Consider the following 24,337-nt stretch of genomic DNA (forward strand, 5'->3'; position numbering starts at 1 on the left):
AAAAAATGTCTGAAATCACATATAAAAATGTCCTGATTCGGCTCTCTGGGCCAACGAGCGGCCCCTGCAGGACGATCCCACCTCAGTCATCGAGTTCCAGCAGCGTTTGCCTGTGAATCACATGATTTATCGTTGACGTCACGGAGCGAAGGGCCTGATCTCAGAGAGTCTTCCGGAGTGAATCAGTTTTTAACAGAGGAATTAAAGCTCAGAGCAGTGATTGTAACGGTGCATTGTGTTCATAAGCGAATCTCTATGGCTGATGTGATCGGCTAGAGGCTCGGATCAGGCTTTGTGTTTGTGTCAGAGAGAGTTTGAGCATGGCGGCTGCTGGAGGGAAGACGTACTCGTTCAAGGTGGTGTTGCTGGGGGAGGGATGCGTCGGCAAAACATCGCTGGTGCTGCGATACTGCGAGAACAAATTCAACGACAAGCACATCACTACTCTACAGGTCAGACAGACACATCGAGTGTTTACATGTGTCACTTATTATACTGCCCTATCTATATAATGTGTAAATAAATGGGTTTAAGAACTTTGTGCCTTTAGCTAAGGATATTAACGATGTGTTATGTTTAGCTCTTATTTTATAAATTCATTATGTACTATTCACCATTGCAATAGATTATGGGCATATTTATTTACAATGATATATAGTGCAAATATATACAGTAATCAGAGTGTATATAGGCATATTGTGCATGTAATATAGAGACTGGGGCTAGTTGTCACACTTTTTAGTGTATATTTGTCTTGGTGGGGTTATTTTTGAAAGTTAATTACTGCATAGAAACACGCCTGAAGTCTTAACTACAAAAAATATTGAACACTTCCTACTTCTTTTGCCCAGGACGAAAGAAACAGTTCATTAAACACATGCCACTCTTTTGTGAAAACATCGGGAAAGAAATGAAACTCTGTTTCCTGAGACGAAGGACACAAGACATTGCGTTTAATTCATATGGGGAGTGTCCTACATAACCTAGTTGAAATCTCTCTACAATATCGTCAATATTCTACTATTGGCTATCCACAATAAAAGCAGGCACGCGAACACCATTTCTCAGAATTTTCCAAAGAGCGCATCACTCGCACCTCAAAGAACTCTAAAGGTTTGTAGTGCTGCTAGCATTCGCAATGTGTCGTTCCCTTTGTCTCAGGGCACCGAAGTTACGAACGTCATCGATACATTCCCTTACAACTCCGTACACTTGACGTTGTGTTCTGCTAACACATATGGGAGACAGAATCCCATCATGCCGCACTACACGACATAACCTACCCAGAGAGGAAACAAGGCGCTGCAGTCTCACGGGACGACGGCCGCAAGTGAATGACCCTCATGGACAGCCAGGAGGGGAACACTCAGGATATATATATGAACCCAGTCAGGAAGGAAGTTTTTTATAATGAAAGTGCTTGTGACGTTGTTAAATTACAATGGCCTGAATGCAGGTGGTTGTGTAAAATGATGGGGAGCCCATATTTAAAGGGAGGAGCATAGGTATATGTTTTGCAAGTGAAATAGTAAGCGCTCTAAACAGAGAAGACTTGTAAAGATAGAGACGTTATGTCTATGTTGTAAAACCTTGCGAATGTGTTTTGAGAAGTCCATCCTGCTGCAACACATATGTCTTGTTAAACCATTTGTCCATGCCCAAGAGGTGGTCAAGCATCTAGTTGAACGTGCTTTAACACCAATTGGGCAAATCTTAACCTGTGACTCGTAAACCAGAGCAGTCAACAATCCAGTGAGAAAGTCTTGGCTTGGATCAAGTCCCTTTATTGTCACTCAACCATATAAACTAGTGCAACATGATACTATCAAAGGATTATGGGTAATTTAACAGCTATGTAACAATAGGTTTGCTTCTAATTCTCATTAATTGTGACATTAATGATTATGATTTTTGGTTCTCTTGATGTGTTTTTAATTTGATTCATTTTTTCATTTTAAGAGTTGTGCTGTTGTGCTTGTGAAATTATACCAATTTATAATTTTTCTATCATAATATTCATGTGTTTTTCCTTGTAGGCATCATTCCTTACAAAGAAGCTCAATATCACAGGGAAGAGAGTAAATTTGGCTATATGGGTGAGTCACACATTGTTGTCTCTTTGTTGTAATGTTTGAAAAGGTAATTCTTCAATTAAAGATACATAAAAGTCTGTATTTTGGAAAGCAGACACGATGAACAGCTTGGCAAGTTTTCTTTTAGTTCATGTAGTGCTGGTGAGATGGTCGAGAGTTCACAACCTAAACACAATAACCCAAACTGAACATTTATTTTCTTCATTTAGCTTCTGAAAATAATATTTCTAATAGTTTTATTGTTTTTAAACATTGTTTAAAATCTATTGGCACATCGGATGTTTTGATGAAATGATGGATCCTATGATTGAGAAAAAACTTAAATCACACTTTGAGCCATTTCTGAGCAAATACATAAATATTGAGAAATGTCAAAAGGCTTAAAAATATTAAGAGATTTTTTTTATAAAGCCTGATGCATTATTGTACTTCACTTTTCAGATACTGTTACAGTTATACCTAGGGCTGCAACTAGCATTTTTTGTTAATCAATAAATCTAACAATTATTAGAATGATTATTGCAACGATTAATCATTAGCTCTTAACCGATTATTCTGCTTGTGCCCGACTTAAAAGGTTGGATTAAATATGCTTACTAACAATAAAGAGGACAAAATCATCTTTTAAAAATACCTCTACATGACATTCACTGAATTAAGGGAAAAAATACTTGTATTAAGTTTAATTTATTATTATATTAACTAGGGCTGTCAATCGATTACTATTTTTAATCGAATTAATTACATGGTGTTCCGATTAATTAATTGCATTTACAAATATTTGCTGAGAAAGCCCCTCATATAACAATAACTCAATATATAATGATTATACATATTTATATCAATATATAATTATACAAAGTTATTTTTAAATATTTAACAATTATATATATATATATATATATATATATTCACAAGTGAATTTGTCAATCAGTTGGAGATTTATTATGTGGGCTTGTTTAATGTACACCTGCATAAGACATTTCTTTTATTTATTTTGTATTAATGCTTACAAAACTTTTACATCTAGAGTCAAGAGGTATATTAAAACAAACAACAACAAAAAGGAAAATAAATGAATAAACAGTTTAATAAAAATATCAAATCGTTTACATATTTCAATACACTTTACAGCTTTCTTGTTACTCAAATTGGAAATTGTTCTTGGGTCTTGCTGAACATCTGAATAAAAAATGAAAACTAATGGTTTATAACCACCGTACTTACAGTTATGAATACTAAACTTTGCCAACAAAAGCTGAACATTAATCAAATAATATTCCTTATGAAGAGACATGTCATAGCTAAAAAAAAACATTTTCAAAACAAAGTTGAAAGCAGGGAATGATATGATCTCTAACAATCTTGCAGAAATCAGACCAAAAACAAGTCGAGCAGGGACAACTCCAGAATAAATAAAAAATGTTTCCTCCTGCAGACCACAAAATGTCCAGAATATATCTACATCACAATTACATCTCTCTACAAGAAAATAATTATTGTGGTAGTAAAGTTTGAAGGAAATTTCTTTGATTTTATTTGTGATTAAATATTTATGGGGTAATTTCCAAATTTCAGACATGCTTGTGTAGTGCCTCGGGTGCGTTGCATCATAAACATAACATATTTAGGTCACTGTTTCAAGTTAAATATAGTTTAATACTCAATCTTTAAACACATCTTGAGATCCCTTAGTTCGGTTTTGCGCTCCATCAAGTGTTTTGAACGCAAGAACTTAACGCATGTTTGTGTGTTTCTGCCTACAAAGTGTTTCTTCACTGTATAAACTGTGCATTTTCATACAGCATAATTTCACTTACTGCCCTCTGGAGTAAACAGGTGGTACTACAAGCTTGCATTTCTCGTATTTTATTATGGTCCAGGGGGGCATTGCGATTGCGTTATTTTTTGTAAAATTAATCGCACTGAATTAACGTATTAAATCGACAGCCCTAATATTAACACAAATTTTTGTCTTGTTTTCCATTTAAAATGGTAAAAAAACCTTTAATTTACTTGAGAAGCAACATATTTAGACTTGCTTTACGAGGATGTATCTTAAATATAAGTGTTACATTTCTTACTCTCTTACACTTCTGTTCACTTCAATCCATCTTTAACTCACAAAAATTATTTCTCTCTTATTAATAATGCTGCGTACTGACAATGTTCTTCATGATAATAAACACACAGTGACTCATATATTATGATTCAATAAGTCACGAGTCATCACGTTATAATCGAGCTGCATTAAGCGTGTGCGCTCGAGGGATGAGCATCCCGTGACAGAGTGTGCATCAGCCGGTGCAGTTACAATCTCTCCCCCTTAGATCAAGACATTCACACAACTCATAAAGAGGCACTGACCGCACAGAAAAATGAACATTTCAGAGTTTGTTGTTAATTACATGATCTGCGTCCGTATTATTTGAACTTTAATAAAGATGTAACGCATTAAATTTAACCGCATTAAAGATGGAACGTATTAAATATAACCGCATTAAAGATGAAACCTTTTTTTTTTTTTTTTACATATATTTATGTCATTCTACCCCAGATTTGTTTGCAAAGATTTAAAGTAGTCAATTTTGTAGTATATAAAAAAAAAACTAGTAATCAATTAATTGTTAATTAGAATGGCATTTAAATGTGACATGTAAGTGAAATTGCTGTCTTTTTCTCTCGTCCAACACCTTGAAGACACATTTCCACAGCACTCCAGTGGACTCAATTGTAACTGCAATATTTGATGAGAGATTCAGAGGAAAAGTGGTGGCTCAGCGGTTAAGGCTCTGGTTACTGACCGTAAGGTTGGGGTTCAAGCCCCAGTACTGCCAAGATACCACTGTTGGGCCCTTGAGCAAGGCCCTTGACCCCATCTTCTCCAGGGGCGCTGTTTCATGGCTGACCCTGTGCTCTGGCCCCAGCTTAGTTGGGATATGTGAAAACAACTGCATTTCATTGGCTCTGAACCTGTACTCTGCACAATGACAATAAAGTTGAATAAAGTGTTTTTTCTTTTTCTTTTTACTCTTGACTAGCTAGTGCAGAACAAGTACTCGATTAGTCGATTAATTGTGCACATCCCTACTTTAAATGGAATCATATTTTATTATTCCAAATTCAATATGAATAAATTACTTAAAGTGTAGGTGTATTTAGCTTGCTTATTAAAAGTGATATGAACGAAACGGACAATTAAATTGTTAATCGGAAACCTTTTTTGACAGTTAATTGTTACTGTTACATACATTCACATATTCAATCATTTCATAATCACTGTGAAATTCAAATTGTTGTACAGTCAGCATGCTTGCATTTACATCCATTTATATTCACACGCTTTCTGTTTGTGACAGGACACAGCTGGTCAGGAGCGTTTCCATGCTCTTGGGCCCATCTACTACAGAGACTCAAACGGAGCCATTTTGGTGTATGACGTCACAGATGAGGACTCATTTCAGAAGGTGAACTTTATCACTTATATATACCATAAAAGACTGCAGTCAAATAATAAAATCTATGATAGCCATGCAAGAGCTTGTAGATGAGCCATCAAGTCTTCTTGAAATCACAAATAGTCAGACGCAATGAGTTTAAATTTAACAATGAAATAATCAAGTTTTATACTGTGTAAAAACAACATTAATTCTTGGATTGTAGATTAAGAAGGTAAATGTAAGTTTTAATTGGAGAGTTGATGATTAATGTGTCCATTTTTTTTTATTCTCTATTCAAAACAAAGATTTTTGGCTAAAATTGACATTACTGGATAAGGGAAAGTGAAAATTGTTAGTCCTTCTAAACTATTTTTAATAATCTTTTTTCCTGTATGTTTGTCTAAAACAAGCCCACACACAATGTAATCAAATGCATAGATCATTAGATATATCTGGCGTTGTCCAGAGTCATAGGAACGCTAAACATATCGCATTAGGATTCAGATCGCTGCAAACCGAGGTGGAAGTCATCAAAATATGGGTAGAGAGCATCTTTCACTCAAATTACATAAGGCCACCAGGAGATTATGCCAAGTACAGTTGAAGTTAGAAGTTTGCATACACTTAGGTTGAAGTCATTAAAACTAGCCAACTATAGTTTTGGCAAGTCGTTTAGGACATCTACTTTATGCATGGCACGAGTAATTTTTCCAAGAGTTGTTTACAGACAGATTGTTTCACTTTTAATTGACTATATCACAATTCCAGTGGGTCAGAAGTTTACATACACTAAATTAACTGTGCCTTTAAGCAGCTTGGAAAATTCCAGAAAATTATGTCAAGCGTTAGGCAATTAGCCAATTAGCTTCTGATAGGAAGTGTAATGAATTGGAGGTGTACCTGTGGATTTATTTTAAGGCCTACCTTCAAACTTAGTGCTTCTTTGCTTGACATCATAGGAAAACCAAAAGAAATCGGCCAAGACCTCAGAAAAAAAATTTGGACCTCCACAAATCTGGTTCATACTTGGGAGCAATTTTCAAATGCCTGAAGGGACCACGTTCATCTGTACAAACAATAGTACAGAGTATAATCACCATGGGACCATGCAGCCACTTTACATCTCAGGGAGGAGACAAATTCTGTCTTCTAGAGATGAACGGAGTTTGGTGCAAAAAGTGCAAATCAATCCCAGAACAACAGCAAAGGACCTTGTGAAGATGCTGGAGGAAACAGGTAGACGTGTATCTATATCCACAGTAAAACGAGTCCTATATCGGCATAACCTGAAAGGCTGCTCAGCAAGGAAGAAGCCACTGCTCCAAAAACACCATAAAAAAGACTACAGTTTGCAAGTGCACATGGGGACAAAGAGCTTACTTTTTGGAGAAATGTCCTCTGGTCTGATGAAACAAAATGGCCATAATGATCATAGTTATGTTTGGAGGAAAAAGGGGGAGGCTTACAAGCTGAAGAACACCATCCCAACCATGAAGCATGGGGGTGCAGCATCATGTTGTGGGGGGTGCTTTGCTGCAGGAGGGACTGGTGCACTTCACAAAGTAGATGGCGTCATTAGGAAGGAACATTATGTGGCTATATTGAAGCAACATCTCAAGACATCATCCAGGAAGTTAAAGCTCTGTCACAAATGGGTCTTCCAAATGGCCAAAAGCATACCTCCAAAGTTGTGTTAAAATGGTTTAAGGACAACAAAGTCAAGGTATTGGAGTTTCCATCACAAAGTCCTGACCTCAATCTGATGGAACATTTGTGGGCAGAACTGAAGAAGGGTGTGCAAACAAGAAGGCCTACAAACCGGACTCAGTTACACCAGTTCTGTCTGGAGGAATGGGGCAAAATTCCAGCAACTTATTATGAGAAGCTTGTGGAAGGCCCAAAACATTTGACCAAAGTTAAACAATTTAAAGGCAATGCTACCAAATACTAACAAAGTGAATGTAAACTTCTGACCCACTGGGAATGTGATGAAAGAAATAATAATAATAATTTTCTCTACTATTATTCTGACATTTCACATTCTTAAAATAAAGTAGTGATCCTAACTGACCTAAAACAGGGAATGATTTCTACCATTAAACATCAGGAATTGTGAATATTGTATTTGGATGTATTTGGCTAAGGTGTATGTAAACCTCTGACTTCAACTGTACATGACAGCCTCAGTGATGACTCAAATGACAAAGAATGGAACTGAACTCATGTCTGTATACTTTGTAGAGAGAAGATACCTTTTAGTTATTATGTTATTACTTATCTTTTACCAATATTATGTTTTATTTGTTTGGAGAGCCTTTGGGACACATTGAGATGTTTTTGGACACTAGTGTAATTTAGATTTGTAATGCTTTAACATTTGATTGCTTTGTCATAGCAACACAAAATTTTACTCAGTTGTAGATGACATTGGGAACAAACCAATAGCAGTTTTTGTAAAAACCTTATTTATACCCCGAGATACAATGTATTCAGACACTTTGATATTTTTCTTCACATTTTGTTATGTTGCAGCTTTATGCTAAAATGCTTTAAATTCTTTTTTTTTTTTTACATCAATCAACACTCCATATCCCATAATGTCAAAGCAAAAAACAGATTTTTGATAACTTAAAAAATTTATTAAAAAGAAAATCCTGAAATATCACATTGACCTATGTATTCAGATCCTCAGTACTTAGTTGGCAGTGATTACAACCTAAAGTTTTTTTGGGTATGATGCGACAAGCTTTGCACACCTGGATTTGGGGATTTTCTGCCATTCTTCTCTGCAGGTCCTCTCAAGCTCTGTCAGGTTGGATGGAGACCGTCGGTGGACAGACATTTTCTGGTCTCTCCAGAGATGTTTGATTGGGTTCAAGTCCGGCTCTGGCTGGGCCACTCAAGGACATTCACAGAGTTGTCCCTGAGCCACTTGTGTTGTCTTGGCTGTGTACTTGGGGTCATTGTCCTATTGGAAGGTGAACCTTCAGCCCAGTCTGAGGTCCTGAGTGCTCTGGACCAGGTTTTCATTAAGGATATCTCTGTATTTTGCTGCATTCAGCTTTCCTTCAAACCTGACCAGTCCCCAAGTCCTTGCCGCTGAAAAACACCCCCACAGCATGATGCTGCCCCCACCATGCTTTACCGTTGGGATAGGAGTGCAAAGGTGATGAGCGGTGCCTGGTTTACTCCAGACATGACACTTGGAAATGAGGCCAAACAGTTCAATCTATGTTTCATCAGACCAAATAATCTTGTTTCTCACAGTCTGAGAGTCCTTTAGGTTAATTTTTATGTGTCTTGCACTGAGGAGGGGATTCTGTCTGGCCACTCTGCCATAAAACCCTGATCGGTAGGGTGTTTTAGTAATGACTGTTTTCTGCAAGTTACTCCCATCTCCACACATGATCAGTTTCTTGGTCACCTCTCTAACCAAGGCCCTTCTCCCCAAATTTGCTGCTCAATGTGGCCAGCTCTAGGAAGAGTCCTGGTTGTTCCAAACTTCTTTCATTTAAGGATTATGGAGATCACTGTGCTATTGGGAAATTCAGTGCAGCTAAAACCATATTTGTAGCCTTCCCCAGATCTTTTCCTCGACACAATCCTGTCTCTGAGCTCTGCAGGCAGTTCATTTGACCCCATGGGTTGGTTTTTGCTCTGATATGCAATTTCAGCTGTGAGACTGTAAGCCAGGAAAAAAGGCAAAAGGCACACTCATAGAATAGAATAAATTGCCCTTCGAAGGTCTCTGCATTGTTCTGTTTCTTTACAAATTCATTCCGTTATTAATTTTATCTGACTAATTTAGATTTAAGCTCTAATTACTTTCTGAACATTCTTTTAATATAATCTTTTTAAGTTATTGATTACTCTGAATCATCCTAATTTTCATTATCCTTTCATTCGGGTCCCGATTGTCACTTGGAGTCATAGCCGGCCGATTAATTACATAGATCTCACGAACACAAACTCGCCAGTGTGTTAATGGTCAGCGGTTGCAGGGTTTACTAATATCATCTGATTCAGCCGCTTACTGCTTGCTCATAACCAGATGATTTTATTTAGTCACATTTCATACAACTTGCTAAGACAGTGTTAAGCAGTGACTGGTAGTCTTTCGTGGTTATTTCCTATTCATAAGCTCCAGTAATGTTTATTATCCTAAATTACTTACTAATTATTTATTCTAAAATTACACAAATCAATGTGTGGGATTGTCTGACTACAGAGAACCCCGATTCCTCGATTCTGTTGTTATTTCAGATGTGTATGTTTGATGTTATCCAGGTTAGGTGTTAGGTATTTTAGGTGTTTTGATGTTTACAAAGAATGCATCTACTCTGCACTCTCTGTGAGAGACCTGGGAGGGGTCATGTATTTTACGAAGTTCTTAAAACTTACTTGTGATTTGACTTTGCTGAAAGGGAATGAGACCGTTTTATCAGTCGCACTGAGACCTCTTGACTGATACCAAACACGTATGATCAAAAAAACCTTTTACATTACAGAACAGGATAAGTCATTACTTGAAGCGAGGTATGTAAGAGAGGGACAGATGTGGGTGAGAACCGCATTTTATGGTCCTTGCTCAGTAGGGTGTGTGATGTTCTTCTGTGTGAGAGTGTTATGACTTGGTTCTCACAGAGTTGCATAGTCATCTCAGTGCTAGCAGCCTTATAAGACCTTATATAGACCGGTGTGTGCCTTCCCTAATCATGTCCAATCAGTTGAATTTGCCACAGGTGGACTCTAGTCAAAGTGTAGAAACATCTCAAAGATGATCCAGAAAAATGGGATGCACCAGAGTTCAATTTCAAATGTCATAGCAAAGGGTCTGAATACTTATGTTAAAGTGATATTTCAGTTTTTTGCTTTGTCATTGTGGGGTATGGATTCTAGATAATAAATCATTTCAAGCATTTCTGCATAAGGCTGCAACATAAAATGTGAAAAAAAAAATCTGAATACACTGTATATAATGTAAAATCAGGAAAAGTAAACGTTTGTCTCAGGTTTCAGAATTGATCAGTCTGTATCATTAAAACATGTGAAAGGTTTGATCTGACCCTGCTTGTTTTTTTGTTAAATGCCTTTCATTTTGGGTATGCCACTGAAACAAGTAATCTTTACAAACACTCTCATAGCTTAAAGGATTAATAATATCAGGTCATAAAAGCTGTTTTAAATTGAGTATATTCTGCCACAGCGCAGGACCTGTCAACTTTCCAAAAGTATTTTATGTCAGCTACCCAATTATTTATGCTTGCGGTAAACATTTATATTTATGTTTTTCATTTCACAGGTGAAAATCTGGGTAAAAGAATTAAGGAAAATGTTGGGGAATGAAATATGTTTATGTATAGTAGGTGAGTCATTCTGTTTATTATGCTTAATGCTTTATCCTCAACATTATGACTTCATCAATACTACTTCATTTATTGAGCAACTGTACGCATTTATATTACCTTTTTTCTTCTTTTTTTTTTGTCTTATAAGGCAATAAAATTGACCTGGAAAAAGACAGACATGTTTCAGTTGAAGAGGCAGAAGGGTATGTATATCTGTCATGTCTTTACACACGATTCAATTGGACGAAAAACCTGGTTTGTGATATTCCCAGAATGTTACTTTGATTTTATACTACTTTATATACATTTATATGTTCAAATGTCCAACTATAGTGTTCCACTGCCACATGAATCACAACTTTATCACACTGTTTCACTGTGACTGTATGACGATCATGTGTTGCACTAAAAGACTGATCACATGACCGCAAGAGTCTACATGGAATATAGAGTATGTGGAAGGAATGCAGCAGTTTTATTAATGTGGAAACATTTTTTGTCATGACATGGACTGGATGTGTTTTGTGAATGTTGGTGTAAGGGATTTGTTTTTATTTCTTTTCTTTCTAAATGAAATGCTTTTGTCTTTTCAGATATGCAGAGTCAGTGGGTGCAAAACACTATCACACATCAGCCAAATTAAACAAAGGAATAGAGGAGTTGTTTCTGGACTTGTGTAAACGTGAGTGTCAGTCACATGCACTGCACCATTTGGTCATTAAATCAGATTGGGATTATTTGGACAAATATTGCAATTGCAGTTTCAATTGCGATAAGCAAAAAAATGTATCATCATGTTGCTGCTATTTAGATATTAAAGCTAAAAAACCAAAAAAAAAGTCGTAAGTTTCAAACTACAAACTAGCAAGTGATGCCTTTTGTCTTCAAATTTATCCATGTTTTACCCATTGTATGTTGTATAATTTTAGTATGATAATAAATGATCATTAATAATAATTAAGGGATGCACCAATATGACATTTTTGGATGATACTGATTTCAACCAAACACTATAGTTTGATACTCATATTTTGCCTCTCACCTGCCTTAGTTTGTGATCTAATCACTGTTTTGCTTAGGAATTATGTTTTAAAATGTACAGAGATGTACCAAAGCTATTTTATTGTTCAAGCTATAAATCTTTTCTGTTAAACTTGGATTTAATCTTAGAGGACAGGGTGGGAAATTGTTTTCTGAAGTGCTTTTACTACAGTCACCATATTTTAACCTTTGATATTTGTAGTAAAACCATAATAATAATAATACAGGAAAACTAAAATGATGGTAATAAAAAGTTATAATCTTTTTGTTAGTAATGTGGTTTTACTACAAATACCATAAAACCTTAGTAACCGCAAGATTAACCATGGCTAATCCATAGTTAAGCTATGGTTACTATATGTGTACTGTATATTGGATTAAAACCATGGTTTCAACCAAACAACATGGTTACTTTTCATAGTTACTACAATATTATTTCTGCCAAAAAAAATTAAAAACATGGTTAACCAACAACAGACATGGTTGTTACAATATTACTGTAGGAAAATCATGAAAAAAAACAATTACTATAATGGAACCGTCGTGGTTACATATAGTAAAGCTATGGTTTTACCACAGTTACCGTAATTAAACTATGGTATTTGTATAGTAAAACCATAATAATCACAAAATTATGATTTTTATTACCATAGTTTTAGTTTTCCTGTTTTATCATTATGGTTTCACAACAAATATCATGGTTAAAATATGGTTTCTGTTGTAAAACCATTGTAAATATTTTGTGACTATTGCGACTTATTAAACTATTGTGAGGGAATACAAAACCAGGGCTTCCACGCATCCTGGAAAACCAGGAATTTTGCAATGCAGTTCCCTATCTGTCACTAACTCAACGTTTTGTCGATGTAATGCCACTAGGTGTCGAACTTGGAAGCCCCAATCACCTCTGATTTTTGAGAAAAGTCCAATGAAAATTGGCAAGTGGAATTTGCATGCCACTCCCCCGGACATATGGGTATAAAAGGAGATGGCTTGCATCCACTCATTCAGATTTGTTTTTCGGAGCCGATCAGTGTAGTCTAAATCCACTGGCGTTCCATTCACCTCTAAGAGTTTTTGAAACTGTTGGATATACAGCGCATTTACAGCAGGTTCTCCCTCCTCTCACAGTAAAGTGCAGAGAACGCCCCTGGGTGCTTCAGCAGCCACATTAAAGTTTATTTTCTCTAAAAGATTAAGCACTGATGGAGAGCATATTTTTAAATATGCCTTTCCGTCTATGTGCAGTTTCTGTCTTCCTCTGATGGCCACGATCGCTGTCTCAATTGTTTTGTCGTAGTCACACTGAGACAGCGTTCGTGGATGATTCATTTTATCACTGTGAGAACATGACCATGACGATGTTGGGATCGCGGCTTTCTTTCTTTCATAGAGGGAAAGCCACTCCAGCTGCTCCACACCCTGGTCCCTCTGCTTGCATGCATTAGGCGGCGGTTAGCGCTGGGGGGCGATTTGGGGGCTTCAATATGAGCATTTCCCCTGGGTGAATCCCCACAGACCTTCCATTCCCCAGCACGTTCGTTTCCACTGGACGAGTTCATGGATGAGTCAGGCGGCTCTCCCCAGGGCAGGCTTAATGTCTCATTCGGGCTCAAGATGAGGATGAGGTATTGATCACAGCGTCGGAGAGCGGGCTTTAGCAGTCTGACACTGAGGACTCGGCCAGGCTCCCACCATCTGGTGCGATCGCCCAGTCAGAGGCCGACGTGGAGCTGATTGCCATGCTTGCCCGGGCTGCCATGAGTGTCAGGCTGGAGTGGAACCCTCCACCCTGCCCTGAGCTTTCGCGGCAAGACGATTGGTTCCTGGGCTCTAAGCGCCGCACACAGCAGCGCTCTGCCCCAGATCCTTTCTTCTCGGAGGTGCATGAGGAGCTCATGAAATCATTGTGGGCACTTATTACTGCCCGGTCCCGCTTCGTGAGTTCCTCCGCGCTCACTACCCTAGATGGTGGGGCAGCCAGGGGGTACACAGAGGGTTTACAGCCCCTACTTCATCGTACCAGAAAAAGACGGTGGGTTGTGGCCAATCATCGATCTGTGAGCTTTGAATTGGGCCCTGTACATGCTCCCATTCAAAATGCTGATGCAGGAGTGTGTTGTGTCATGCATCCGGCATCAAGAAGGGTTCGTGGTAATAGACCTGCGTGCTTTTGTGTCTCAATTTTGCCTCGACACAGACCGTTCCTTCGGGTTGATTTCAAGGGTCAGGCATACCAGTACAAGGTCCTCCCCTTCGGTCAGTACCTGTCACCTCACATCTTTACGAAAGTCACAGAGGCAGCCCTTGCCCCACTAAGGGAAGTTGGCATCCGCATCCTCAACTTTCTTGATGACTGGATGATTCTAGCACACTCTTGAGATTTATTGGGTGCGCTCAGGGACCTGGTGCTCAGACACCTCAGCCGATTGGGGCTTCGGGTCAACTGGGAATAGAGCAAGCTCTCCTCGGTGCAGAGCATCGAATTTCTCGGGATGGAGTTGGACTCAGTCACTATGATGGCATGGCTCACGAGCGTGCTCAGTCAGTGCTCAATTACCTGAAGTCATTCAGGGGAAGAACAGTGGTCCCACTGAAACAATTTCAGAGGCTCCTGGGGCATATGCCGTCCTTCGCAGCGGTTACGCTGTTCGGGTTGATGCATATGAGACCAATTCTGCACTAGCTTCATACTCAAGTCCCTAGATGGGCATGGCGCCGTGGTACAAATTGTCTGGCTATCACGCTGATCTGTCGCCACACGTTCAGCCCTTGGATGGGCCTTGCATTTCTATGGATAGGGGTTCCCCTAGAACAAGTGTCCAGGCGTGTCGTTGTCATAACAGACACGTCTAAGTCATGCCCTGTACTTGGTATAGGTGCTCCATGTGTAGTGGTTCCCTGTTGGTAATCCTGTATGAGGTGTTTTCCACGGAACTGTTTCCCTGATGGTAAACCTGTGTCTTTCTCTGGGCAGAGCTCTGTCACCAGTCGCTGTGCATGTAGAGCTCCTTCCTTCCAGGTATGACCTGACTCCTTTCCATGTGTGGTACTTCCCGGTGTGTAAGTCCATGTGGTGTGCTCTCCACATGTTAACCTTCCTTTGGGCAGGATGTGGTCGCCGCAGTGTCAGTTCTCCATGGGGGAAAAGAACACCTTCCCTGGCGTGAATATATCTTGGTCTCAGCTAAATGAATTTTCATTTTCCAAGAAGAAAAAAGAGAAAAGGTCAAAACGGCTGATGTGACCTATTTTCAGTTTCAGGTTTATTTTTATTAATTTTTCATTTTCACAATGCACATCATTCCAAAGCAGCTTTACAGAAAATGATGCTGTTATGTCTAAAATTTCTTCTGTCATGGGCACACAACTCATATCTGTCTTTAATTGAGATAGATGTATGCCTGAAAGTCTTTGTTTTCCTCACGTTCCTCTGTAGGTATGATGGAGAACGCTCAGGCAGATGAGAGATCGAAGGGGAACGGCACGGGTCACACGAGCACACGAACGAGAGGCGTTCAGATCGTCGATGATGAACCACAAACTGCCATGGCTGCCGGAGGCTGCTGTTCATCTGGATAAATGCATTGAATCCTTTTACCTGGGACCCCCTCTTGCTCTGTTCTGTGTATAAACTGCCACATGCCACAGCTACACACATACGCTACAGCTCTGTCATTTAACAGTTTGTTCCTTCATGAAACGGTTGATTAAATACTTGTCAGATTGACCCACACTGATGATATTCACGTTGGCAAATTAATACAAATAGCTTCCAAATGGCCGGTCTTATAAAACAGACATGCACTGATGTATTTTCCTAACTATCTGATGCATTTGCCCTTTTTCTTTCGCCAAGGTGATGTGCATGTAGAATCTGTAAAATCCTAGTTTTATTTGACATCATAGGAAAAAAGTTATTTATTATTTAATAACTTATTTAAAAGTTATATCAAACATCAACATGTCTAAAGACCTGTGAACTTGTAGTAATCAATGGGGTTTTGTCATTCTTATACAGTCTAATTCTGTCTTTCAAATCTTCTGTATCTTTCTTAAAAATAAGAAATTAAAAACTATCTAGAACATTTAAACTCCTTGTAGATTTTATTTTCTCTCTCTCTCTCTCTCTCTCTCTCTCTCTCAATGATTTAACACTATAATTGAAGGGGGGAAATTTGCTTGCTAAATTCTAATAGGGGAAATATTCAATATTGTGTACTTTTTTTTTTTTTTTCCAAGTTATCAAAAACAACACAGTGACTCAGAAAAGGGTTCATGATGTATGAATGTATATTGAATTATACAGCTGTGGTAAAACACTTATTTTGGAATTGTGTTTTTAACTTCTACTTTTACAATGAATGTTCAATATTTTAGTTTTTCAAGCCCTGAACGTTTGTTTGAAGTACTAATAGTTTCAAATCATCGCCTGAGGTGCAGCTCTCAGCCTACTGTGCCTTTAAATAAAACCGTCTAGATTGACCAATTCTTTCTGTCTTCTATCATATCTCATTAGTAAGTATTTATTCATTTCATAGTCCTTTGGAAATTATTTATAGGCTTTTCTTCAACTGTGGGCACTTTTCTTGCACTAGTGAACTTCTAGAAAATAAATTCTTGAAACACATTTCACACTTACTAGTTTATTCAAATATTCTGCTAACAATATCCAACAGTGTATACAGCACAGGAGAATGTCTTGCTAAGGTTAATTTCACAGCTAGCATTTTATTTATCTTAAATACAAATATTTTCACACCGTTTGCTTAATTTGACAAAATTACAGCTTGATTGAAAATGATGCCTAATAAAAGAATTCTGTTCACAAATGATATTTACCTTGATTTTTGTTTTTCACACATCAAATCTCAGTTTATTACAAACATCCTCTTCGTGACACTTGTTGTTTGGTAATTTAATTAATTAACATTTGATCTTTAAAACTTTTAAAATTGTTGGTCATGGTGAAAACTACACCACAACTGAGAGACGTGTGATTTGTGTAAAGATTTATATAAGTCGTATTTTAACAATAAATATGTCAATAATGTGTTCATATTTAAACCGAAAAACCCATGCCAAAAAAGTGTCTATTGAAGAAACACAAAACATTGCTAGACTCTTCCACGAAAACAAATGACATAAATGACAAAAGATTGGTTGCATGATTAACTGGATGTCTTTACTGTACTCTGTTGGATGTCGTCGCGGGCATATAAGCTGGAGCACTGCGTCACACCATCATATCTTTCATGCTCTGGAACCCTAAACAACGCTCTGCTGTTCTATTTTGCATCTGGTCAAAGAGTGGAACTACTCCCTGTGTGCTCCAGGAAGAAAAGTGTATTCTTAAAACTAAATAAAAGAGCAGCATTTGCTGAAACACGTCTTTTAAAAGACGATGTTTTGCAAGTGTTTTCCCCCTTGTGACCAATGTATTACTCTGTCCAACGGGCACAAGTACTGTCTTTTATGTTTGAGCCAAGCTCACGCTGAAGTAGCTATCGTGGGGTTAGATTGTGTTCACTGAGAACGCATGAAGCTTAGGATGCTGCGGTCATGGCTCACTTTCTTTGAAAATGTTGATGAAGGTCCCCCTTCCTCCCGCAATCACATAGAGTTTTAATTAGCTGAGAATTAATCGCTGGCCTACAGACACATCCTGTCTGTAGCCCAGCTGGTTCACTCACGATCTTCCTTTGGGCATCGCCCAGCCAAACAATGCTACCAGCACTAACCCTGTTCCGTCTCATAGAGGGGTGTTAGAGCTACCTTTGAAGTAACCCCAGCTGCCTGTCCCAAGCGGAAGGTGGCGCTTCCTGGACCTTGTGCCAGCAATAAAGTACCAGGAAGCCAGAGCATTTCTGATAATTAGGTACCTACAAAGTGGAGTTGTATGCACATAAACCAGTCCACTCCAGCTTCTCCATGTCCCCTAAATTATTCTCTCTCCCTGTGATTCGCTGATGGGATCGAGATAAAATGTTATGATCTAATAAAGCTTTAAAACCTTGTCGCAGCTGCTCGAGGCTCAAACAGTCCCACAAAAATTTGAAAATTCCCAACTTTAGCCAACTCGTTTATGCTAAGCGACCCAACTGTGTCCTCTGACCAGCTTCTTCTGGGTGCTGATCACAGTCCAGAGAAAATATATGCTTCAGTTTACGAGGTTACCACCTCGCTTCTATGGCGTCCTTCCCTACACTCCTCCGGTGCGGGTTGAGCTAATTCAACGCTCAGAGTAAAAGAATCTCCTCACCAAAGATGCTATACAGAGTGTACCGGCAGCGAAGAACAGTAAGGATTTTTTAGCCGTTATTTTCTGATAGTCAAAAAGAGTGGGGGGTTGCGGCCAATACTGGATTTGAGACAATTGAATCAGACTCTCTGGAAGTCTCTGTTCAAAATGGTGACTCAGAGACAGATCCTGTCTCATGTCATTCAAGTTTAAGGTCCTAACATTCAGGTTGTCCCTGTCTCCTCACACATTTACAGATGTGTCGATACAGTGCTCGCAGCATTGAAATTGAGCAACAACAATATATTGGATTGGCCACTGCTTGCGCAATCTGAGGCACAGACTTGCAAGTACAGGGATCTGTTGCTCGCACATTTGTACTAGTTGGATGTCAGGGTCAATAGGACAGAGAGTGTGTTAGTGCAGATTTAACAAGTTTCCTTCCTGGGGGTGAAACTCGACTCTTTAGCCATAGGTGCATCTGACCGACAAACACGCTCAGTCCATCCTCTAACACTTGACAAAGTCCTGCCATTGCATCAGTTCTAGCGAGCACTGGGTTTGGTGGCTGTTGCAGCCGCCATCACCCCGCCAGGCTTGCTAAAGATGAGACATCTCAAGTGCTGGCCCTAATCACACATGGCAACATGTTCACCGTTGCCTCCTATTTACATGTCACTGTTTAGACATGCTAGCAATTTGGAGGAAAACTGATTTTTTTATCAGAAAGGTGTGACACTCGCCAAGATGGGAAGACCTAAATATGTCACCACGGATGCGTCCAGTACAGCCTGGGGAGCACTGTGCGATGGGCATCTGACCTTTGACACCTGGACATGTGTGCAAACTGTGTGGCACATAAATCGCTTGGAAATCCTCTTGGCTCTGAAAGCCTTTTGATCAGATGCGCATGAGTCTTACGTTCATATACTGTTCGGACAGCACAACTGTTGTGGCATATATTATTCTCCAAGGAGGAGTGTGGCCACACCTGATTCTGAACCTGGAAAGCTGATTTCTCCTCTGGAGCGAGTTATGTCTCCTATCTTTAAGTGTGAAGCATGTCCACATCCAACTGAACAGCGGAGCAGATTTACACTCGCATCAGGGTGTCAGGATGATGGAATGGAGACTCCACCCTCAGTCAGTTCATAGGATTTGGGAGGTATTCGGAGGAGCCCAGATGGACCTGTTTGTCTCCCTTGAGACTATACATTGTTGCTGTCACGGTTCATGAATTCGCTGTGGGAGAAACAAGATCCATGCTGTACCTCGCCGAGATGAAGAGAGTTTTTGATCGTGCGGTCGCAGGAAGAGAGGCTTTTTCTTTTGCCAAGGTGATGTGCATGTAGAATCTGTAAAATCCTAGTTTTATTTGACATCATAGGAAAAAAGTTATTTATTATTTAATAACTTATTTAAAAGTTATATCAAACATCAACATGTCTAAAGACCTGTGAACTTGTAGTAATCAATGGGGTTTTGTCATTCTTATACAGTCTAATTCTGTCTTTCAAATCTTCTGTATCTTTCTTAAAAATAAGAAATTAAAAACTATCTAGAACATTTAAACTCCTTGTAGATTTTATTTTCTCTCTCTCTCTCTCTCTCTCTCTCTCTCTCTCTCTCTCTCTCTCTCTCTCAATGATTTAACACTATAATTGAAGGGGGGAAATTTGCTTGCTAAATTCTAATAGGGGAAATATTCAATATTGTGTACTTTTTTTTTTTTTCAAGTTATCAAAAACAACACAGTGACTCAGAAAAGGGTTCATGATGTATGAATGTATATTGAATTATACAGCTGTGGTAAAACACTTATTTTGGAATTGTGTTTTTAACTTCTACTTTTACAATGAATGTTCAATATTTTAGTTTTTCAAGCCCTGAACGTTTGTTTGAAGTACTAATAGTTTCAAATCATCACCTGAGGTGCAGCTCTCAGCCTACTGTGCCTTTAAATAAAACCGTCTAGATTGACCAATTCTTTCTGTCTTCGATCATATCTCATTAGTAAGTATTTATTCATTTCATAGTCCTTTGGAAATTATTTATAGGCTTTTCTTCAACTGTGGGCACTTTTCTTGCACTAGTGAACTTCTAGAAAATAAATTCTTGAAACACATTTCACACTTACTAGTTTATTCAAATATTCTGCTAACAATATCCAACAGTGTATACAGCACAGGAGAATGTCTTGCTAAGGTTAATTTCACAGCTAGCATAGAAGAGAGGCGGCACAGGTTCTCGCGGACCTCAAGCAGGACGAAAGGTCCGTATCAGATTACTCCATCGAGTTCCGAACCTTGGCAACAGAATGTCAGTGGAACGAGGAGGCGCAGTGGGATATGTTCCTGCATGGGCTGGCTGACCGCGTCCAGAGAGAGATTTATGCGCTGGATTTACCTACTACCCTCAATGGGTTGATCGAATTGGCGCTCCGTGTCGTTTCCCGACTCTCCCGAGTCGAACGTCGGAAGTTACCCGCTCGGGTGTCTGGAGCGGCGGAGACTCTGCGAACCAGCAGCGGGGAAGCATTCAGCCCCGTCTACGATCACGAGCCCATGCAGGTTGGGCGAGCTCGGCTTTCCCGGGAGGAGAAGCAGAGGCGGAGATCTCAGGGCCTCTGCCTTTACTGTGGCGCAGCGGGACATTTTGCTTTTAACTGCCCGGTAAAAGGGCAAGCCCGGCAGTAAATCTGAGGCTATTGTCGGGTGGGATCTCCGCTGAGAAGACCTCATCTACATCCACGCTGCTCCCGGTATGGCTAAGATGGTCAGCCCACACTCACGACTGTCGACCACTACTGGACTCCGGGGCTGAGGGTAACTTCATGGACTACACATTTGCACTCAAGATCCAGGTTCCATCGCAGTCCACGCTCTCAACGGCCAAGCACTTCCCACCATTTCATTCACCACTGGACCCATTATACTCAGCGTATCTGGCAACCACACAGAGACCATTTCATTCTACATCCTGGACTCCCCCCTTGCACCTATTGTTTTAGGACACCCCTGGCTCATCCAACACAACCCCAAGATAGACTGGCAGCGTAAATTAATATCAGAGTGGAGCAGTAAATGTCATGAGTCCTGTCTTGTGTCTGCTTGTCCGTTTGTTTCTGTCTCTACGTTTCAGGAGGAGGCAGTGGACTTGTCAAACGTGCCCACGGAGTATCTAGACCTGAAGGAGGTGTTCAGTAAGTCTCGTGCTGCTTCCTTTCCTCCGCATCGTCCCTATGACTGTCGCGATAGAGTTACTGCCAGGTGCGTCTCCGCCTAAGGGCAAGTTAGATTCTCTTTCTGTTCCAGAAAAGGAGGCTATGGAGAAATATATTTCTGATTCTCTAGCAGCAGGGTTCATCCGTCCCTCCTCTTCTCCAGCTGGGCGGGGTTCTTTTTTGTGGGGAAGAAGGACGGGTCTCTGCGACCTTGTATTGACTACCGGGGGCTGAACAGCATCACGGTAAAGAATACTTACCCTTTGCCGTTGATGTCTTCAGCCTTCGACAGGTTGCAGGGAGCGTCGATCTTCACAAAATTGGATTTACATAATGCTTATCATTTGGTCCGCATTAGGAGGAGGGATGAATGGAAGACTGCCTTTAACACCCCCAGGGGGCATTTTGAATACTTGGTCATGCCTTTCGGCTTGTCCAACTCCCCAGCAGTCTTCCAGACACTCGTCAATGACGTGCTGCGAGATATGGTCGATCAGTTCATATATGTTTACCTGGATGACATATTGATTTTTTCTTCTTCTCTCCAGGAACACATGCAGCACATTCGACGAGTGCTTCTGAGACTGCTAGAGAATGGGTTGTTTGTCAAGGCGGAGAAATGCGGGTTTCATGCACAGTCTGTTCCTTTCTTAGGCTACATTGTGTCGTCTGAGGGAATGCGGGTGGATCCTGAGAAGGTAAAGGCTGTGGTGGATTGGCCAACTCCGGATTCCCGTAAGGCCCTACAGAGGTTTCTGGGGTTTGCCAATTTTTACCGGCGGTTCATTCGCAATTTCAGCCAACTAGCCTCGCCTCTGACCGCCTTGACCTCTCCCAGAACTGCGTTCAGGTGGTCAGACGCAGCTGAGGCTGCGTTTGCCAAACTAAAAGGCCGCTTTGTTTCAGCCCCAATTCTGGTTACCCCTGATCCATCACGTCAGTTCGTGGTGGAGGTCGATGCGTCAGAGGCGGGGGTAGGTGCAGTGTTGTCCCAACGTTCTCCCACTGATGACAGAATGCATCCTTGCGCGTTTTTATCTCACCGTTTGTCCCCTGCCGAACGTAATTATGACATTGGTAATAGAGAGTTGTTGGCAGTCAAGTTAGCATTGGAGGAATGGCGCCACTGGTTAGAAGGGTCGGGGGTACCTTTTATCGTCTGGATCTAGAATACATAAGAATCTAGAATACATCAGAACCGCTAAAAGATTGAACTCTCTAGGCAGGCTCGGTGGGCACTTTTTTTCGGACGTTTTAACTTTACTCTCTCGTACTGCCCGGGCTCTAAGAACATCAAGCCCGATTCTTTATTGCGTGTTTTTGACCATTCCGATCGCCCGTCTACTCCCGAGTGCATTTTTCCAGAGACCTTAATTATCTCTGCACTCACATGGGAGGTCGAATCGAAGGTCAAGATGGCCTTACAAGGGGTAACGCCCCCGGTCGGTTGTCCTCCGAACCGTTTATTTGTGCCAGAGGGATTACGGTCCGACGTTATTCAGTGGGGGCATTGTTCTAATGTGGCTTGTCATCCAGGAGTTAGTCGCACTACATCTTTAGTCAAGCAACAATTTTGGTGGCCATGTATGGCTCGCGACGTCCACAGTTTTGTTTTGCTTGCTCAGTTTGCGCCACTGGTAAGACTTCCAACCGACCCCCAGATGGGCTCCTTCAACCGCTGCCGGTCCCCTCGAGACCCTGGTCCCATATCGCACTAGATTTTGTCACTGCCCTCCCATCCTCTCAGGGTAACACGGTAGTTTTGACCATGGTGGACCGGTTCTCGAAGGCGGCTCATTTCATTCCCTTGCCCAAATTACCCTCAGCCAAGGAGACGGCGTTAACAGTCGTTATCCACGTCTTTCGGCTACATGGCCTCCCGACAGACGTGGTTTCCGACAGGGGACCCCAATTTGTGTCCAAATTTTGGCGAGAGTTTTGTAGATTACTGGGTGCGACTGTTAGTCTGTCCTCAGGGTTTCATCCCCAGAGCAATGGTCAAACTGAGAGAGCCAACCAGGATTTGGAGAGGATGTTGCGATGTCTGGTCTCCAAGAATCCTTCCTCATGGAGCCAACTACTGTCAATTGTGGAGTATGCCCACAATTCGTTACCAGTGTCATCTACGGGCTTATCTCCGTTTGAGTTTAGTTTAGGGTACAAGCCACCGATTTTTCCTAGTCTGGAATCCGAAGTCGCGGTCCCCTCCGCTCACGCCTTCGTCCAGAGGTGTCGTCACACTTGGACTAGAGCCCGTGAGACTCTTCTCCAAGTGGGAGCGCGCACCAAGGCCAAGGCCGATCGCCACCGGTCTAGACCTCCCTTATACGTCGTCGGTTCCAAAGTGTGGCTTTCTACCAAGAACATTCCGCTCCGCTCCGTTTCTAATAAGCTTGCTCCCAAATTCATTGGCCCGTTCACTGTCACCAAGATCATTAGCCCGGTGGCAGTCCGCCTCAATCTTCCTCCAGTGTACAGGAGAATTCATTCTGTGTTTCATGTATCCAAAATCAAACCTGTATTTTATTCTCGCATTAATCCGCCAGCCCCGGTTCCCCCACCTCCGCGACTCGTAGAAGGGGAACCCACCTATTCGGTTAATCATATTCTGGACTCGAGGCGGAGGGGACGTGGTATCCAGTACTTGGTGGACTGGGAAGGTTACGGTCCGGAGGAGATAAGTTGGGTGCCTGCTAGAGACATCCTGGATCACTCCCTTATTGATGATTACAATCGACAGGTAAGGGAGTCTGGGGACGCCAGGAGGCGTTCCTAGGGGGGGGGGGTACTGTCACGGTTCATGAATTCGCTGTCTCCTTCATGTCTCGTGTGATTGTTGTTCTACGTGTGTAAGCGTGTGTGAATGGGCGTTGCCGCTTGTTTCATTGTTTAGTGCACTTGTCATCATTCCCCGCACCAGCTGCTGCCTATTAACTCCCCTATATCAACTC

General features: G+C 40.7%; 1 protein-coding gene across 1 annotated transcript; it reads left to right on the top strand.

The window, feature by feature from the left end:
• The first annotated feature begins 136 nt into the window (after positions 1-136).
• Positions 137-16,747, top strand: LOC127637177 (ras-related protein Rab-21-like). Its single transcript, XM_052118107.1, has 7 exons — positions 137-452; positions 2,037-2,096; positions 5,453-5,560; positions 10,836-10,899; positions 11,030-11,084; positions 11,475-11,563; positions 15,362-16,747. Exons 1-7 carry the CDS (start codon positions 321-323, stop codon positions 15,502-15,504), a joined length of 651 nt encoding a protein of 216 aa, XP_051974067.1. The 5' UTR covers positions 137-320; the 3' UTR covers positions 15,505-16,747.
• The last annotated feature ends 7,590 nt before the right edge of the window (positions 16,748-24,337 follow it).

Source organism: Xyrauchen texanus, chromosome 45, assembly GCF_025860055.1.
Source record: "Xyrauchen texanus isolate HMW12.3.18 chromosome 45, RBS_HiC_50CHRs, whole genome shotgun sequence".
NCBI lineage: Eukaryota > Metazoa > Chordata > Actinopteri > Cypriniformes > Catostomidae > Xyrauchen > Xyrauchen texanus.

Excerpts from the sequence above, each read along its gene's own strand:
- LOC127637177 (XM_052118107.1), top strand. The coding sequence starts at position 321 with ATGGCGGCTGCTGGAGGGAAGACGTACTCGTTCAAGGTGGTGTTGCTG. Across the intron at positions 2,097-5,452 it reads GAGTAAATTTGGCTATATGG|GACACAGCTGGTCAGGAGCG; the intron begins GTGAGTCACACA and ends TGTTTGTGACAG. Across the intron at positions 11,564-15,361 it reads GTTTCTGGACTTGTGTAAAC|GTATGATGGAGAACGCTCAG; the intron begins GTGAGTGTCAGT and ends GTTCCTCTGTAG.